This window comes from Coregonus lavaretus (genome assembly GCF_964263955.1).
Source record: "Coregonus lavaretus genome assembly, chromosome: 31".
Taxonomy (NCBI): Eukaryota; Metazoa; Chordata; class Actinopteri; order Salmoniformes; family Salmonidae; genus Coregonus; species Coregonus lavaretus.
Genome location: NC_140018.1, coordinates 12,149,277 through 12,169,197, shown reverse-complemented (window position 1 = coordinate 12,169,197; position 19,921 = coordinate 12,149,277). Strand labels below are relative to the sequence as shown.

At 43.5% G+C, this 19,921-nt stretch overlaps 1 protein-coding gene across 2 annotated transcripts in view; it reads right to left on the bottom strand.

Moving 5' to 3' along the window:
* Positions 1-3,616: 3,616 nt before the first annotated feature.
* LOC311106970 (glycerophosphocholine phosphodiesterase GPCPD1-like) overlaps positions 3,617-19,921 on the bottom strand; it is a 35,658-nt gene continuing 19,353 nt past the window's right edge. For both annotated transcript variants that reach the window (XM_084149386.1, XM_084149387.1), the window contains exons 16-21: positions 14,644-14,699; positions 14,440-14,505; positions 14,074-14,210; positions 9,125-9,260; positions 8,875-9,035; positions 3,617-6,262 (exon numbers count right to left, since the gene is read on the bottom strand). In XM_084149386.1, coding sequence (XP_084005512.1) covers positions 6,028-6,262; positions 8,875-9,035; positions 9,125-9,260; positions 14,074-14,210; positions 14,440-14,505; positions 14,644-14,699 — 791 coding nt within the window. In that variant the 3' untranslated portion in view covers positions 3,617-6,027. The remainder of the gene's footprint in view (positions 6,263-8,874; positions 9,036-9,124; positions 9,261-14,073; positions 14,211-14,439; positions 14,506-14,643; positions 14,700-19,921) is intronic.

The window sequence follows — 19,921 nt, the reverse complement described above, 5'->3', positions numbered from 1 at the left end:
GCACAATTGGTGGCTGACTAAATACTTTTTTTCCCCACTGTACATTTTTTCAACAACAGGTTATGGTCAATAATATCAAAGGCTGCACTAAAATCTAACAGTACAGCTCCCACAATCTTCTTATTATCAATTTCTTTCAACCAATCATCAGTAATTTGTGTCAGTGCAGTACATGTTGAGTGCCCTTCTCTATAAGCATGCTGAAAGTCTGTTGTTAATTTTTTTACAGAGAAATAGCATTGTATTTGGTCAAACACAATTTTTTCCAACAGTTTGCTAAGAGCAGGCAGCAAGCTTATAGGTCTGCTGTTAGAACCAGTAAAGGCCGCTTTACCACTCTTGGGAAGCGGAATGACTTTGGCTTCCCTCCAGGCCTGAGGACAAAGACTTTCCTCTAGGCTCAGATTAAAGATATGACCGATAGGAGTGGCTATAGAGTCAGCTACCATCCTTAGTAGCTTTCAATCTAAGTTATCAATGCCAGGAGGTTTGTCATTATTGATTGATAACAATACATTTTTCCACCTCTCCCACACTAACTTTACAAAATTCAAACTTGCAGTGCTTTTCTTTCATTATTAGTTTTTTTTATGCATGAATATGATGGCTCACTGTTCGTTGTTGGCATTTCCTGCTTAAGTTTGCCCACTTTGCCAATGAAGTAATCATTAAAATAATTAGCAACATCAAATGGTTTTGTGATGAATAAGCCATCGATGAAAGATGGAGTTGAATTTGTCTTTCTGCCCATCATTTCATTTAAAGTTCTCCAAAGTTGTTTTCCATCATTCTTTATATCATTGATCTTGGCTTCATAATACAGTTTCTTCTTCTTTTTGTTAAGTTTAGTCACATAATTTCTCAATTTGCAGTAAATCAGCCAGTCAGATGTGCAGCCAGACTTATTAGCCACTCCTTTTGCCCCATCTCTTTCAACCATACAGTTCATCAATCCATGGAGGCATAACAGTTCTAACAGTCAGTTTCTTAACAGGTGCATGTTTATCAATAATTGAAAGAAGCAATTTCATAAATTCATCAAGTGCAGCATATGGATGCTCCTTATTAATCACATCAGACCAACACATATTTTAATTTGGTATTTTTACCCCTTTTTCTCCCCAATCAGTAGTTACAGTCTTATCCCATCGCTGCAACTCCCGTAGGGACTCGGGAGAGGTGAAGGTCGAGAGCCATGCGTCCTCTGAAACACGAACCCACCAAGCCACACTGCTTCTTGACACACTGCTCGCTTAACCCAGAAGCCAGCTGCACCAATGTGTCGGAGGAAACACTGTACAGCTGGTGACCGAAGTCAGCGTGCATGTGCCCGGCTGCCACAAGGAGTCGCTAGAGCGCGAATGGACAAGGACATCCCAGCCGGCCAAGCCCTCCCCTAACCCGGACGACACTGGGCCAATTGTGCGCCGCCTCATGGGTCTCCCGGTCATGGCCGGCTGCGACACAGCCCGGGATCAAACCCGGATCTGTAGTGACGCCTCTAGCACTGCGATGCAGTGCCTTAGACCGCTGTGCCACTCGGGAGGCCCCCAACAAATATTTTTAAAATATTTTGTATGATCTCTTATACACTATTCTAGGCCCAGCTTTTGGAACTTTGGCTTTCCTGGATATAGCCACTATATTGTAATCACTGCATCCAATGGGTACGGATACAGCTTTAGAACAAAGTTCTACAGTATTAGTAAAAATGTGATCGATACATGTGGATGATCTTGTTCCTGTAGTGTTTGTAAACACCCTGGTAGGTTGATTAATAATCTGAACCAGATTGCAGGCACTGGTTACAGTGAGAAGCTTCCTCTTGAGCGGACAGCTTGATGAAAACCAGTCAATATTCAGGTCCCCAAGAAAGTAGACCTTTCTGTTTACATCACATACACTATCAAGCATTTCACACATGTTATTTAGATACTGACTGTTAGCTCTTGGTGGCCTATAGCAAACCCCAAAAGAAAAGGCTTTAGATGTGCCAAGTGAACCTGCAACCACAACACTTCAATAACACTTGACATAAGATCTTCTCTAAGAATTACAGGGATATGGCTCTGAATATATACAGCAACACCTCCCCCATAAGCATATTCTATAGATGTTATATCCTTTTATTGCTACTGCTGTATCATCAAATGAATTATCTAAGCAAGTCTCAGAAATGGCTAATATATGAATGTTATCTGATGTTAGCAAGTTATTGATTTCATGAACCTTATTTCTAAGGCTACATATATTAATATGGGCTATTTTCATCCATTTCCTGGGTAGCTTATCAGAGATAGACATAATATGGAAAAGAGCTAACAAAGCAAGAGAAAAAAATCTACATTCAGCAGTCCATTAATCAATTGGTGTGTGTGCTGCGAGGTTGAAGCTACGAACCCATAGGCTTGGCTCTCTCATCCCTTCCAGGCTTCTGGGAGGGAGGGTGGACAATGAGCCTGTCATAGCGGATGTAAGCAATGTCCCCAGCTTTCATGGCTGGGATAAGTTCTTTCCTCTTCTGGCGCACAGCTTCAGGATAGTCCTTGTTGAGGAAGATACACACGTTCCTCTCAAATTCTTGTCTCTTTCCAGAACAGCTACCTTGTCCTTGAACCTCAGGAACTTGACCACTATCGGCCTGAGCCTGTCACCTGGGCAGTGGTGGGTTTTCCAGTCCTGTGGTTCATCTTCAATTTCTCAGAGATCATTTCCCTCACTTTGTCCTCAGACTCTGTCCAGGTCTCATGTGGAGATTCTGCAATTCCGTCCACAACCATGTTGTTCCACCTCGATTGTCCCTCGAGATATCGTGCATTCACACACAGAACTGATGTCCTCTCTCAATGACTTACAGATTGCTGTCATCTTGCCGTTCTCCTGTTTCAACTCATTGAGCTGACCCTGGGAGAACTGCAAGCTGTTCTTCAGGTCCTGGACCTCTCTGGTCAGGCCGTCCATTATTTTATTAGTTGAATCCACCAGTATTTGGACAAAACACTTGAAGCTATTTTCTTGTTGTTGTAACAACTGCTTGTAGTATTCTTTTGGTTCGTTTAAAAGATCCTTCACCTTTGATGGAGAGACACCACTATTGGTTTAAACAGGCAGCCCAATTCTGATATTTATTCCACTAAATTGGTCTTTTGACCAATCACATCAGATCTTTTCACATCAGATCTTTTTCAGAGCTGATCTGATTGGTCAAAAGAGCAATGTGAAAAAAAGATCAGACGTCAGCTGTGTAAAAGCAGCCTCTGCATGTCTGCATAAAGTTGACAGATAATAATAGTTCCAGCTGTGCCTGTGTGGTGACATAACTGCTAAAAAGTGACCATGTCCACTAAACTAGTACAGGTGCTGGAAACAGCACTGCAGAAAACAAACAAAAACATGGCACCTTGCCAAGGCAGAGGGAGTTAAGTACACCCAAGATAATGTCAGTTGGTGACAATGTTCAAGGCAAACTAAAGCCTCCAGTGGTTGTAAATTCATAACCAGATCTCAACATTATTTCTCTAATAAACAAATCACTCATATTGTGCTGTACGTTGTTAAATACTAGAACCTACCGGTATGTCTGTTTGTGCGATGGGTAAAAGAATGTCTTACAAAATACATTTCTAAATAATTTTATTCATTTTCATTTCAGTTAGCTAGCATTGTATTGTCCAGACAGAGTAGCAGGGGTGTGACATGAATGAGTGACTGTCGATACAATCAACTCCAGTCACCCAGTCCACCATAGCACTCTGTCTGAGGGGCATGCATTATGACTAACAGTAGCCCATACATACAGGAGTGTCAAACATTAAGATCATTTTTTTAGCCTTACTTATAGAACTCAAAACAGACAAACAAGCAGACTATACATTTCTACAACAATCTGAGCTGTGCTTGCTTCTCTGTGTTCAAGTGAAAGGTTAACATGTCATATCATCATGGTACCCCATTTTGGAAATATAGACAGTTACACATGTGCATTGAAACAAAAAAGATTGTAGAACAAAATACGGACGGTAGGAAAAATATGAGTTGCAATGTAGAAGGAAAACTGTGCAAGGTGAAAAAAACAACTTTTGTTCAGTTGAGGCAAGAAAAATATTGGTTTTATATTGCATTAAAAGATCAGAGGTATGAAGAGATTGAAACAAGTGGCAGTCAGACTAGTGAAATCATTTAAATTCCTCATTAAGGCTTTCTGATAATGTGGTCCTCTGTAGCTCAGTTGGTAGAGTACGGCGCTTGCAACGCCAAGATAGTGGGTTTGATTCCCGGGACCACCCATACATAAAATGTATGCACGCATGACTAAGTCGCTTTGGATAAATGGCATATATTATGATGTGTAGAGCAAGCACAGCTACTAAGAAAACCCTTCTCAACCAAGGAGATTGGGATTGAGTTGTGTGGACTAGATCTAGCCATTACAAAGGGCTACCTACACTCCTCTACCTACTTGGACAGTGAAGGTAAAACTTTGAATTAGTCTCTATACTCCAGCATTTGGGACCAATTATTACTATTTATTTTTTTACATGAGGCGACAGTACAGAATTTTTGTGTGAGTATTTTAATACATACATTTTACCATTTAAAAAGGAATTTATTGTCTCTAGTCCCCCCCCCCCCCCCATGTGTAACTGTTGCCTCATAAAACATTTCATCTCAAATCCAAAATGCTGGAGTACAGAGCCAAACTAAATGTTTTAGCTTCACTGTACAAATAAATACGTAGGGCAGTGTATACCCTTCCCTAATGGTGACTTTTGAGCTCACACTCAGATTCAAGGTGGTGTTGAGAGCAAAAACAAACTGTTTTTTTCTACTGGTCATTCAACAGGTCATTAAAGTGATATTATTCATCTGTTCAGATTTAGGCACCCACAACAACTCATAATCTGGTCATCCAGTAATGACACTTCATTAATGGCACAGTTCAGGGCACACCTAATACAAATCAGATTGCATGAGTTTAAGTTCAAATGTACAATTTAATTTAAAACCACCTGAGAACGTTTTGGTCACTGTCCCGAATGATCTTGTTCTATTGCAATTCTATTATGAATTCTAGTCACTTCCGGTCAAAATTATGAGTAATGTGACAAAATTAACACTGCTATTGTAAAATGTTAGCTATATCATATGCGGAAAACCATAATGCAGATGCAAATCATTATCCGCTTAAAGACTTTAAACTACAGCATATGCTTAAATTAAACCTATGCTGCTCCAATAAGAAACTCTATATCTGGAAAAGCTAATATACAGTTTATTTCAGCACTTTAATTTGATTTGTATTTAGCAAATACGCTAAATAAAAGATGCACCTGAAAATAAATTCCTTGAGTAGGCATTCATTTGTAATAATTCCATTATTATTGTGACTGAGGTGCATATCCCACAGTCATTCAACTGTGTAGAACTAAAGTCCTAATAACAAATACCAGAAGCCTTTTTTGGCAAAACACCTTCCTTTTTCCAGTTAAAACAAACAGCTGAGAGGACACTGATCTGGACACAGCTTGTGTATTGCTTCAGTGGACAGAGTGGAGGTCAGTTCAGGAAGGGTTGTCACCATCTGGTCATGCTAGACAGAACAGGAGAGCTTTTTAAACCACCATTGTGATTACCATCACGACACCTAACCCCTAGCATAGGAGCTACACCGGACGCATAACTTTAGCAGAGTGCGATACGCTCCTATTCACTTAAATGAAACCAGGCGTAAGCACGGTAGCTTTTCAAGAGGCTTGCGCTGCTCAATTGTAAAAGATTGACGCGCAGCTCACACCTGAGAACATTAGGAGAAAGTGGCTTGCACTCTGCTCACGCAGGCAAAAAATTACACTTCCAGTGCAGCAAGTTAAAAAAAAAAACTACAAAAAACTTATCCTTAGTGAAGCTCCTATGTAACACTCTCACACTTAATTAAAAACAAGTAGTGTACACTTGTTCATCAATTCTGTCTATATTTATTGCCGCTTCTGTCCTATCTAGGTGACAACCTTCGGGGCAGTGAGTTGTTCAGGAGGAGCTGAGGCCTGAGTCAGACTCTGCACTGCCGTTGTGCTCCTTGGAGGAGGTGTAGGAGGTGCAGACAGGCGCCGCCTGGCAGGGGATGGTGTAGGAGGTGCAGACAGGCGCCGCCTGGCAGGGGATGGTGTAGCAGGAGCACACAAAGCTCTTGAGCGTTTCCTGCAGCGTGTGCTGCTCCTCTACTTTGAAGATGTTCGGCTGCTCGACCGGGTCGTCACAGATCCTGGAGAGAAAGATGGAGAAAGGAGAAAACAGACATCGGTTAATGAGCCAAAGATAAAGACAGAAGAACTACCTCAGGTACACAAGGGAACAAGGAAGTGCGGTTCAAAATACTGTTTTCTGGTATCTGGTTTCTCAGTGTCTACATAACAAAGGGCTAATCAACATGATCGATAGCATGTCAACATAGGCTTAACCTTAACAATAAAAACAAACTCACATTACATGATCAGCTACTGTACAATGTTGTAGCATAAAGCAGAAGAGATGGGATTAGCTTCTAGCAGTAACATTCTTGACAACAACTACAACAATCACCGATAGGCTTTTCTCCAACCGCTCTACACTACATGCACTGATGGAAAAGACCACTACACTTACACCCATCTTTTTCATGCATCTATGCTGATTCTTAATCATTATATATTTCACCCGTCAAGCTATGAAATCCCTGAGAAGTTTAACAGACTGAAATAAATGCACTCAATACTCTGCAAAGAGAAAAAGACAAGCAAGCTGAAGTTAAGCTGCTATCGGTCATGAATTGTAATATTGTGTACACAGGACGATGTCACCAGTTTGGGAACACCCATTCTACAGCTAGCTGGAAGGTGTATTAGTGACCCTGAACTCATGATACTTCCTTGGCCCTAAATAAAGAGCATGCAAATCTGAAGGGTTAAATACTTGCAGGTGTAAACCAGAATGTGCTGTCAATATAATGTTTCCAACAGGCATTCAAAAGAACAGTGCACACACCCATTGAGCAACAACAGAATTCAGCTCAATGTAAATAGGTTCTTACAGCCACTTGCTTGTGTATCAGCCATGCTGCCTGACTACCCGACATTCCAACGAAACAGCTAGTCGCTCTAACGGTGTGCTTTGTACGCCATGCATTTACATAGGCCTGTCTGGAAATGGCCAGTGCTAAAGAAGAGCTGTAAGCAGGAGTAATAAAGCTGAAAAGAAACAGATAAAAGCATGAACATAAGGAGCAACCTTTATCCACTGGGGACGCCTCGTCTCAAAAATGATAGACAGGGCAGTTGACCAATCAATCGTTGCTTTAAACAATCAATATTAAAATTTTGCTACCTACACACTTTTTCATAAAAAGTGCAAACTCTAGGGAGACTATCTCAGGAAATGGGGAACATAGCCTAGTTCTCCACAGTTTGGCAAAATGAGAAGTCAAATGTCTTGCATCATTGTCATGGAACCCTGCTGGTCTGTTCCAGTTATTGACCAGACCAGGGGCTTTCATTCAGGCAGTAGTCACGAGGAAACAAATGATCCAAATCGGGGGTGAGTAAATGAGCACAACCAGGAACCAGAGAGACATTACTGGCATCAGGAGAACCAGTAGGGTGAGAGTCAATGACATGATTTGGCCACCAGCTTTCACATATTCTGAAAGAAAGAGGCACAGTTATCAGCTCCTGGTAAAAATTGCCATTTTAAACCACAGATCTAGAGTCAGATTATATTACTCCCAATAAGGGTTGACAGAATATCTGACTCTGCATCTGTTGTTAGGGGCAACTTTTACCAACTCCCAGTTGTCATGACAACAAGCAGGGGACTGGAGAAAATGTATCTGGTGTATTCAAGTGATAAGATACAGCTGGAAGAAATACTGGCAATCTATTTCTGACCACCAGGAATCCCACTGAATTATTTAATCCGTAAACCCCATCGCGGCCGAACATGTAGACCACAGTTCAAATGTGTAATTTACGTAAAATATGTCTATACTGCAGAGGCAGTATTATAAAACCAGTTCTTGCTGAGGTCAGGTCACATGACGTCTGTTCACGATACACTGATTGTGTTTACACTACAATTACTGAAGAGATAGTGCTGATGTGGGTGTACCAGTGAGATTTACCCTGCCCCCACCCCCCTATGGACATTTATCATTGTTACAGTTGTAAATATGGATATATTACCATTTGTATTGTCCCATTCACTTCTCTTGACCTGCACTGTTGGAGGTCGGAGCTTAAGAATTTCACTGTACCCTGCAATTACATCTTTGATCCTGTGCATGTGACTAATAAACTCTAGAACAGTGTTGACAGAAGTCAAATCAAGAACATTGAGCAACAGTCAACAGTATGAGAGAGCCAGTGTGTATTACAGCTGTTGATAGTATGATCAGGATAAATAGATACTTAGACACTGGTTTACATAACTACATGAGAACGGGGTGTACCTGCCTGAGGGACAAACTCTTAAATCCTAACAAAATATTTTATTATAGTTAACCTTTGGCTAGGCCTCTCAGGAACTAAAAACAGCACATGGATCAATGTTTGACAACACAACATGCAAAAAACTGAAATAACCTTTTGACTAGATGGCTGTTTCTGCTGTAGTTCTACAGTATGGGGTGGTCTCCATTAAGCCTAGTCCTGTAGTAAAACAGCAAGCTCAATGGAGAATCTCCGTTGAAAGTGCTTTTTAGTCTAGCACTAGGTTAAATCTGTGTCTGGTAATCCACCCCTATATGAGCCAAACGGATTTACCAGTCATAGACCATCATCATCATCATCCAGATGTTTACCTGTCATAGACCATCCTCCTCCTCATCATCATCTGGATGTTTACCTGTCGTAGATGAGTCCATCGATGCCCTGTTCCCGTAGCTTGGTCCTGTTGTCGTGGTCGTTGTTGAGGTCTCCCCAGCAGAACACCACCAGGCCTTTAGACTGGGCCTCTCGGATGTGCTCCAGGTTCTGAAGGAGCTCCTCAGTGTGGGCACTAATACCCTACAGACACACATCAGAGTTGACTGATCCCCTACATTAGCACAGAGATTAGCACAGAGGCTTAGTCAATTAACAGTTCCACCACTCACCAGGAGGTTTTCGCTCTGTGCGAAGCTCATGGCGATCTGTGTGGTGCGACAGCGGATGTCCATGAGCTCAGGGTATTTCTCAGAGATGCCCTGGGTCAAGAACAGGATGGGGTACTTGTTCTGCTTCTGACGAACCCTGGGGGAGAATACAACACTTATGGTTACACTTTACTGTAGCACCCCCTAACGTATGCATTGATAAAGCCTTCATAACACCTACATAAGACATTTGTCATAGGCAGTCATAAACATTTTATTTTTATTTTTTTTCTTCATTTTATTTCACCTTTATTTAACCAGGTAAACCAGTTGAGAACAAGTTCTCATTTACAACTGCGACCTGGCCAAGATAAAGCAAAGCAGTGCGATAAAAACAACAACACAGAGTTACATATGGGGTAAAACAAAACAAAGTCAAAAATACAACAGAAATACATATAATATACAGTGTGCAAATTTAGCAAGTTATGGAGGTAAGGCAATAAAATAGGCTATAGTGCAAAATAATTACAATTTAGTATTAACACTGGAATGATGTGCAAGAGATGATGTGCAAATAGAGATACTGGGGTACAAATGAGCAAAATAAATAACAATATAGGGATGAGGTAGTTGGGCGGGCTAATTTCAGATGGGCTGTGTACAGGTGCAGTGATCGGTAAGGTGCTCTGACAACTGATGCTTAAAGTTAGTGAGGGAGATAAGAGTCTCCAGCTTCAGAGATTTTTGCAATTTGTTCCAGTCATTGGCAGCAGAGAACTGGAAGGAATTGCGGCCAAAGGAGGTGTTGGCTTTGGGGATGACCAGTGAGATATACCCGCTGGAGCGCAGACTACGGGTGGGTGTTGCTATGGTGACCAATGAGCTAAGATAAGGCGGGGATTTGCCTAGCAGTGATTTATAGATGGCCTGGAGCCAGTGGGTTTGGCGACGAATATGTAGTGAGGACCAGCCAACAAGAGCGTACAGGTCACAGTGGTGGGTATTATATGGGGCTTTGGAGACAAAACGGATGGCACTGTGATCGACAACATCCAATTTGCTGAGTAGAGTGTTGGAGGCTATTTTGTAAATGACATCGCCGAAGTCAAGGATCGGTAGGATAGTCAGTTTTACGAGGGCATGTTTGGCAGCATGAGTGAAGGAGGCTTTGTTGCGAAATAGGAAACCGATTCTAGATTTAACTTTGGATTGGAGATTCTTAATGTGAGTCTGGAAGGAGAGTTTACAGTCTAACCAGACACCTAGATATTTGTAGTTGTCCACATACTCTAGGTCAGACCCGTCTAGAGTAGTGATTCTAGTCGGGTGGGCGGGTGCAAGCAGCGTTCGGTTGAAGAGCATGCATTTAGTTTTACTAGTGTTTAAGAGCAGTTGGAGGCTACTGAAGGAGTGTTGTATGGAATTGAAGCTCGTTTGGAGGTTTGTTAACACAGTGTCCAATGAAGGGCCAGATGTATACAAAATGGTGTCGTCTGCGTAGAGGTGGATCTGAGAGTCACCAGCAGCAAGAGCGACGTCATTGATATACACAGAGAAAAGAGTTGGCCCAAGAATTGAACCCTGTGGCACCCCCATAGAGACTGCCATAGGTCCAGACAACAGGCCCTCCGATTTGACACATTGAACTCTATCTGAGAAGTAGTTGGTGAACCAGGCGAGGCAGTCATTTGAGAAACCAAGGCTATTTAGTCTGCCAATAAGAATGCGGTGGTTGACAGAGTCGAAAGCCTTGGCCAGGTCAATGAAAACGGCTGCACAGTACTGTCTATTATCGATCGCGGTTATAATATCGTTTAGGACCTTGAGCGTGGCTGAAGTGCACCCATGACCAGCTCGGAAACCGGATTGCATAGCGGAGAAGGTACGGTGGGATTCGAAATGGTCGGTGATCTGTTTGTTGACTTGGCTTTCAAAAACTTTTGAAAGGCAGGGCAGGATGGATATGGGTCTGTAACAGTTTGTATCTAGAGTGTCACCCCCTTTGAAGAGGGGGATGACCGCGGCAGCTTTCCAATCTCTGGGGATCTCAGACGTTACGAAAGAGAGGTTGAACAGGCTAGTAATAGGGGTTGCGACAATTTCGGCGTCTAGTTTTAGAAAGAAAGGGTCCAGATTGTCTAGCCCAGATGATTTGTAGGGGTCCAGATTTTGCAGCTCTTTTAGAACATCAGCTGTCTGGATTTGTGTGAAGGAGAAGCGGGGGGGGCATGGGCAAGTTGCAGCGGAGGGTGCAGAGCTGGTGGCCGGGGTAGTGGTAGCCAGGTGGAAAGCATGGCCAGCCGTAGCAAAATGCTTGTTGAAATTCTCGATTATTGTAGATTTATCGGTGGTGATAGTGTTTCCTAGCCTCAGTGCAGTGGGCAGCTGGGAGGAAGTGCTCTTATTTTCCATGGACTTTACAGTGTCCCAAAACTTTTTGGAGTTAGTGCTACAGGATGCAAATTTCTGTTTGAAAAAGTTAGCCTTTGCTTTCCTAACTGCTTGTGTATATTGGTTCCTAACTTCCCTGAAAAGTTCCATATCGCGGGGGCTATTTGATGCTAATGCAGTACGCCACAGGATGTTTTTGTGCTGGTCAAGGGCAGTCAAGTCTGAGGAGAACCAGGGGCTATATCTGTTCTTAGTTCTGTATTTTTTGAATGGGGCATGTCTATTTAAGATTGAGAGGAAATTACTTTTAAAGAACAACCAGGCATCCTCTACTGACGGAATGAGATCTATATCCATCCAGGATACCTGGGCCAGGTCAATTAGGAAGGCCTGCTCGCTGAAGTGTTTTTGGGAGCGTTTGACAGTGATGAGGGGTGGTCGTTTGACCGCGGACCCGTTACGGACGCAGGCAATAAGGCAGTGATCGCTGAGATCCTGGTTGAAGACAGCGGAGGTGTATTTAGAGGGTAAGTTAGTCAGGATGATATCTATGAGGGTACCCATGTTTACGGATTTAGGGTTGTACCTGGTAGGTTCGTTGATAATTTGTGTGAGATTGAGGGCATCTAGTTTAGATTGTAGGATGGCCGGGGTGTTAAGCATATCCCAATTTAGGTCACCAAGCAGTACGAACTCTGAGGATAGATGGGGGGGCAATCAATTCACATATGGTGTCCAGGGCACAGCTGGGGGCTGAGGGGGGTCTGTAGCAAGCGGCAACAGTGAGAGATTTATTTCTGGAAAGGTGGATTTTTAGAAGTAGAAGCTCAAACTGTTTGGGCACAGACCTGGATAGTATGATGGAGCTCTGCAGGCTATCTCTACAGTAGATTGCAACTCCACCCCCTTTGGCAGTTCTATCTAGCCGGAAAATGTTATAGTTGGGGATGGAAATGTCAGAATTTTTGGTGGCCTTCCTAAGCCAGGATTCAGACACTGCTAGAACATCAGGGTTGGCGGAGTGTGCTAACGCAGTGAATAACTCAAACTTAGGAAGGAGGCTTCTGATATTTATGTGCAGAAAACCAAGACTTTTACGGTTACAAAAGTCAACAAATGATAGCTCCTGGGGAGTAGGAGTGATACTGGGGGCTGCAGGGCCTGGGTTAGCCTCTACATCACCAGAGGAACAGAGGAGGACTAGAATAAGGATACGACTAAAGGCTTTAAGAACTGGTCTTCTAGTGCGTTGGGTACATAGAATAAAGGGGGCAGTTCTCCGGGCGTTGTAGAAAAGATTCAGGGCATTATGTACAGAAAAGGATATGGAAGGATATGAGTACAGTTCAGGTAACCCTAAGCGTTGGGTAACAATGAAAGAGATAGCGTCATTGGAGGCATCAATTGAGCCGGTCTCGGCGTGTATGGGGGGAGGAACAAAGGAACTATATGAGGCAGTTTGAGAGGGACTAGGGGTTCTACATTGAAATTGTATAATAAGAACTAACCCAAACAGCAATAGGCAAGGCATAATTGACATGGGAGAGAGGCATAAAGCAGTCACATGTGTTATTAGAGAGAGCTAAGACACAACTGGAAATAGCGATAACGTTTGGGCTAAGACTAAACAGAATAAACAGGACAGGGTACCGTGTAAAGGAACAGACCAGCAGGCATCAGCTGTGCAGCTGAGTGATCATAAGGTCCAGTGAACAGCAATATGTGAGTCCGAGAGCAGTTCAAATTGGTGCTTCAGCACAGCTAGCAGGGAGCACAGTTGTAGTTTGCGTGTGCTAGCGGGCCGGGGCTGGCAGATGGATCTTCGTGGTCGTCGCAACGGGAAGCCTGTTGAAACCACATCAGACTATTTCGTCGGCAAACCAGTCGTGTTGGATCGGCGGGGCTCAGTGTCAACACTAGGAGGTCCCGTCCGGTTGACAGAGAGGTAGATAGCCGGGAGATGGGCCTGAGGCTAGCTCAAGGCTAACTGGTGCTTGCTATAGGGCAATGGTAATGGTAATCAGCCAACAACAGGTTGCAGCTAGCTAGCTGGTTGTGATGATCCGGCGCTAGGGTCCAGTGATTCCGGCAGAAAGTCCAATAAGCTCTGGGTCGATAGCACGCTGGGTCGATAGCACGCTGTGCAGACTGGCCGACGAATTGTCCAGGCTAGAGCTAGAGCTGGCTGGTGGATAGTGTAGGCCACGGACAATGGTGAAGACGCTAACGGTGACTAATAACAGGTAGCCACTATTTTCAGCTTACGGTTCTTGATGAAAGTTATAAAGAAATAATAGAATCCTTTCCACGTTGGGTGAGGCGGGTTGCAGAAAAGTATATTTAGTTAAAGAATGGAAGTAAAAAATTGAGAAATATAGACAAAAAAAACAAGAAACTGGATATTTACACAGGACGAAAAATAAAAGCGACCGCACTGCTACGCCATCTTGGAACAAAATGCACACATACAACATACATATTACAACTATGTAAACTAGGCTTCAGTTCAGCAGGTTAACACCGTCCTTCAGTCGCACCAACAACTGTTGGATAACTGGTCGATAAGTAGTGCTTACATGGTGCAGACATCAGGGTCGAAGCAGGAGAAGACGATGCGTCTCTTGCCGGCTCTCTGCAGCACACAGGTCAGTATGATGTCCAGGAACAGGTTCATGTTGAAGTAGGATGACAGGTTTCCTTCCCACGAACCATCCTGTTGTAGACAATACCACAACAGTCCAATGTGAGAAGAGTTGTTACTATCTGACCATGATTGGATAGTTAAAAGTACAAAGCGTTCCTATTTGACTTGAACCACAAGCCCTAACCCTAAAAGTACAAATAGGTAATGTACGTGCTCATTGGTTCAGCCACTTAGGTACTTTCTAGCATGGCCATCTAGTGACTTCCCATCTCCAGTATCACTGACTGGCTGTACCTACCTTCATCTGACAAACCCACTTCAGCTCGATGTTGAAGCCCACATTTTCAGGCACTGCTTGGAATATCTGGAACATGACATAGGGAATCAGTTATAATAGGACATAGAACCTCAAGGTTGGGATAGGCTAGTTCAAAAAGATCACCAAATATCCCCATCTTATGGTAACCTCGACAGCGATGACGACGACTAGGAGGTTATTTACCTGTGAGAATGAAGGGAAGGGCTGATGCTCGTCAACCTCTTCCTCTTCATCATCATCTAAGAAACACAGTGGGAGTAAACCATGCACTTCACAAATAGGCCGATACACAGTTCAGCAGCTGCTCTGATAGGCCGATACACAGTTCAGCAGCTGCTCTGATGGTTCACGTTCAACTGCTTTAAAACAATGATGCAAGCAGCGGACATACAGTGGGGAGAACAAGTGTTTGATACACTGCCGATTTTGCAGGTTTTCCTACTTACAAAGCATGTAGAGGTCTGTAATTTTTATCATAGGTACACTTCAACTGTGAGAGACGGAATCTAAAACAAAAATCCAGAAAAATCACATTGTATGATTTTTAAGTAATTAATTTGCATTTTATTGCATGACATAAGTATTTGATACATCAGAAAAGCAGAACTTAATATTTGGTACAGAAACCTATGTTTGCAATTACAGAGATCATACATTTCCTGTAGGTCTTGACCAGGTTTGCACACACTGCAGCAGGGATTTTGGCCCACTCCTCCATACAGACCGTCCCCAGTGGATAAAGGTTGCTCTGGCTGTGTGTTTCAGGTCGTTGTCATGCTGGAAGACCCAGCCACGACCCATCTTCAATGCTCTTACTGAGGGAAGGAGGTTGTTGGCCAAGATCTCGCGATACATGGCCCCATCCATCCTCCCCTCAATATGGTGCAGTCGTCATGTCCCCTTTGCAGAAAAGCATCCCCAAAGAATGTTGTTTCCACCTCCATGCTTCACGGTTGGGATGGTGTTCTTGGGGTTGTACTCATCCTTCTTCCTCCAAACACAGCGAGTGGAGTTTAGACCAAAAAGCTCTATTTTTGTCTCATCAGACCACATGACCTTCTCCCATTCCTCCTCTGGATCATCCAGATTGTCATTGGCAAACTTCAGACGCGCCTGGACATGCGCTGGCTTGAGCAGGGGGACCTTGCGTGCACTGCAGGATTTTAATCCATGACGGCGTAGTGTGTTACTAATGGTTTTCTTTGAGACTGTGGTCCCAGCTCTCTTCAGGTCATTGACCAGGTCCTGCCGTGTAGTTCTGGGCTGATCCCTCACCTTCCTCATGATCATTGATGCCCCACGAGATGAGATCTTGCATGGAGCCCCAGACCGAGGGTGATTGACTGTTATCTTGAACTTCTTCAATTTTCTAATAATTGCGCCAACAGTTGTTGCCTTCTCACCAAGCTGCTTGCCTATTGTCCTGTAGCCCATCCCAGCCTTGTGCCGGTCTACAATTTTATCCCTGATGTCCTTACACAGCTCTCTGGTCTTGGCCATTGTGGAGAGGTTGGAGTCTGTTTGATTGAGTGTGTGGACTCAGGTGTCTTTTATACAGGTAACGAGTTCAAACAGGTGCAGTTAATACAGGTAATGAGTGGAGAACAGTAGGGCTTCTTAAAAGAAAAACTAACAGGTCTGTGAGAGCCAGAATTCTTACTGGTTGGTAGGTGATCAAATACTTATGTCATGCAATAAAATGCAAATTAATTACTTAAAGATCATACAATGTGATTTTCTGGATTTTTAGATTCCGTCTCTCACAGTTTAAGTGTACCTATGATAAAATTACAGACCTCTACATGCTTTGTAAGTAGGAAAACCTGCAAAATCGGCAGTGTATCAAATACTTGTTCTCCCCACTGTAGGTTTGTTCTTCACAGAATGGCACCGGAGGAGATGGCGGCATTTTACGGGCTCCTAACCAATTGTGGTATTGTTTGTGTTTTTTCACGTTATTTGTAACTTATTTTGTACATAATGTTTCTGCCACCGTCTCTTATGACCGAAAAGAGCTTCTGGATATCAGGACAGCGATTACTCACCTCGTATTGAACAAAGATTTTTTCTTTAACGAGTCGGACGCAATGGATTTTCTTCAAACACCCGACAAGGCCCAAATCCCCGTCATTCGCATGAGAAAGAGACTGAGATATCGGGGACGTAGGTCGGGGTGCCTTGTAAGGATCCGACGGCGAGTGGGTAATCTGCCTCTACCATCAGTCCTATTAGCCAACGTACAATCATTGGATAACAAAATAGACTAAATACGATCATGGATATCCTACCAACGGGACATAAAAAACTGTAATGTTTTATGTTTCACAGAGTCGTGGCTGAATGACGACATGGATAACCTACACCTGGCAGGATACAGTGAGGGGAAAAACGTATTTGATCCCCTGCTGATTTTGTACGTTTGCCCACTGACAAAGAAATGATCAGTCTATAATTTTAATGGTAGGTTTATTTGAACAGTGAGAGACAGAATAACAACAACAAAATCCAGAAAAACACATGTCAAAAAATGTTATAAATTGATTTGCATTTGAATGAGGGAAATAAGTATTTGACCCCTCTGTAAAACATGACTTAATACTTGGTGGCAAAACCCTTGTTGGCAATCACAGAGGTCAGACGTTTCTTGTAGTTGGCCAGCAGGTTTGCACACATCTCAGGAGGGATTTTGTCCCACTCCTTTTTGCAGATCTTCTCCAAGTCATTAAGGTTTCGAGGCTGACGTTTGGCAACTCGAACCTTCATCTCCCTCCACAGATTTTCTATGGGATTAAGGTCTGGACACTGGCTAGGCCACTCCAGGACCTTAATGTGCTTCTTCTTGAGCCACTCCTTTGTTGCCTTGGCCGTGTGTTTTGGGTCATTGTCATGCTGGAATACCCATCCACAAACCATTTTCAATGCCCTGGCTGAGGGAAGGAGGTTCTCACCCAAGATTTGACAGTACATGGCCCCGTCCATCGTCCCTTTGATGCGGTGAAGTTGTCCTGTCCCCTTAGCAGAAAAACACCCCCAAAGCATAATGTTTCCACCTCCATGTTCTTGGGGTCATAGGCAGCATTCCTCCACCTCCAAACACGGCGAGTTGAGTTGATGCCAAAGAGCTCGATTTTGGTCTCATCTGACCACAACACTTTCACCCAGTTCTCCTCTGAATCATTCAGGTGTTCATTGGCAAACTTCAGACGGGCCTGTATATGTGCTTTCTTGAGCAGGGGGACCTTGCGGGCGCTGCAGGATTTCAGACCTTCACGGCGTAGTGTGTTACCAATTGTTTTCTTGGTGACTATGGTCCCAGCTGCCTTGAGATCATTGACAAGATCCTCCCGTGTAGTTCTGGGCTGATTCCTCACCGTTCTCATGATCATTGCAACTCCCCGAGGTGAGATCTTGCATGGAGCCCCAGGCCGAGGGAGATTGACAGTTATTTTGTGTTTCTTCCATTTGCGAATAATCGCACCAACTGTTGTCATCTTCTCACCAAGCTGCTTGGCGATGGTCTTGTAGCCCATTCCAGCCTTGTGTAGGTCTACAATCTTGTCCCTGACATCCTTGGAGAGCTCTTTGGTCTTGGCCATGGTGGAGAGTTTGGAATCTGATTGATTGCTTCTGTGGACAGGTGTCTTTTATACAGGTAACAAACTGAGATTAGGAGCACTCCCTTTAAGAGTGTGCTCCTAATCTCAGCTCGTTACCTGTATAAAAGACACCTGGGAGCCAGAAAACTTTGTGATTGAGAGGGGGTCAAATACTTATTTCCCTCATTAAAATGCAAATCAATTTATAACATTTTTGACATGCGTTTTTCTGGATTTCTTTGTTGTTATTCTGTCTCTCACTGTTCAAATAAACCTACCATTAAAATTATAGACTGATCATTTCTTTGTCAGTGGGCAAACGTACAAAATCAGCAGGGGATCAAATACTTTTTTCCCTCACTGTATATGCTGCATCGGCAAGATAGAACAGCTGCCTCCGGTAAGACAAGGGGTGGCAGTCTGTGTATATTTGTAAACAACAGCTGGTGCACGAAATCTAGTATTAAGGAAGTCTCAAGGATTTGCTCGCCTGAGGTAGAGTATCTCATGATAAGCTGTAGACCACACTATTTACCAAGAGAGTTTATCTATATTTTTCGAAGCTGTCTATTGTCTACAAACCGATGCTGGCACTAAGACCACACTCAATGAGCTGTATAAGGCCAAAAGCAAACAGGAAAACGCTCATCCAGAGGCGGCGCTCCTAGTGGCCGGGGACCTTAATGCAGGGAAACTTAAATCCATTTTACCTCATTTCTACCAGCATGTTAAATGTGCAACCAGAGAAAAAATAAAATAGACTTTACTCCACACACAGACCCGTACAAACTGTTACAGACCTATATCCATCCTGCCCTGCCTTTCGAAAGTTTTCGAAAGCCAGGTTAACAAACAGATCACCGACCATTTCGAATCCCACCGTACCTTCTCTGCTATGCAATCCGGTTTCCCAGCTGGTCATGGGTGCACCTCAGCCACGCTCAAGGTCCTAAACAATATTATAACCGGGATCGATAATAGACAGTACTGTGCAGCAGTCTTCATCGACCTGGCCAAGGCTTTCGACTCTGTCAACCACCGCATTCTTATTGGCAGACTAAATAGCCTTGGTTTCTCAAATGACTGCCTCGCCTGGTTCACCAACTACTTCTCAGAGTTCAATGTGTCAAATCGGAGGGCCTGTTGTCTGGACCTATGGCAGTCTCTATGGGGGTGCCACAGGGTTCAATTCTTGGGCCGACTCTTTTCTCTGTGTATATCAATGATGTCGCTCTTGCTGCTGGTGACTCTCAGATCCACCTCTACGCAGACAACACCATTTTGTATACATCTGGCCCTTCATTGGACACTGTGTTAACAAACCTCCAAACGAGCTGCAATGCCATACAACACTCCTTCAGTAGCCTCCAACTGCTCTTAAACACTAGTAAAACTAAATGCATGCTCTTCAACCGAACGCTGCTGGCACCCGCCCACCCGACTAGAATCACTACTCTAGACAGGTCTGACCTAGAGTACGTGGACAACTACAAATACCTAGGTGTCTGGTTAGACTGTAAATTCTCCATCAAGACTCACATTAAGAATCTCCAATCAAAAGTTAGATCTAGAATCGGCTTCCTATTTTGCAACAAAGCCTCCTTCACTCATGCTGCCAAACATGCCCTCGTAAAACGGACTATCCTACCGATCATTGACTTCGGCGATGTCATTTACAAAATAGCCTCCAACACTCTACTCAGCAAATTGGATGTAGTCTATCACAGCCAAAGCCCCATATACTACCCACCACTGTGACCTGTATGCTCTTGTTGGCTGGTCCTCACTACATATTCGTCGCCAAACCCACTGGCTCCAGGCCATCTTTAAATCACTGCTAGGCAAATCCCCGCCTTATCTTAGCT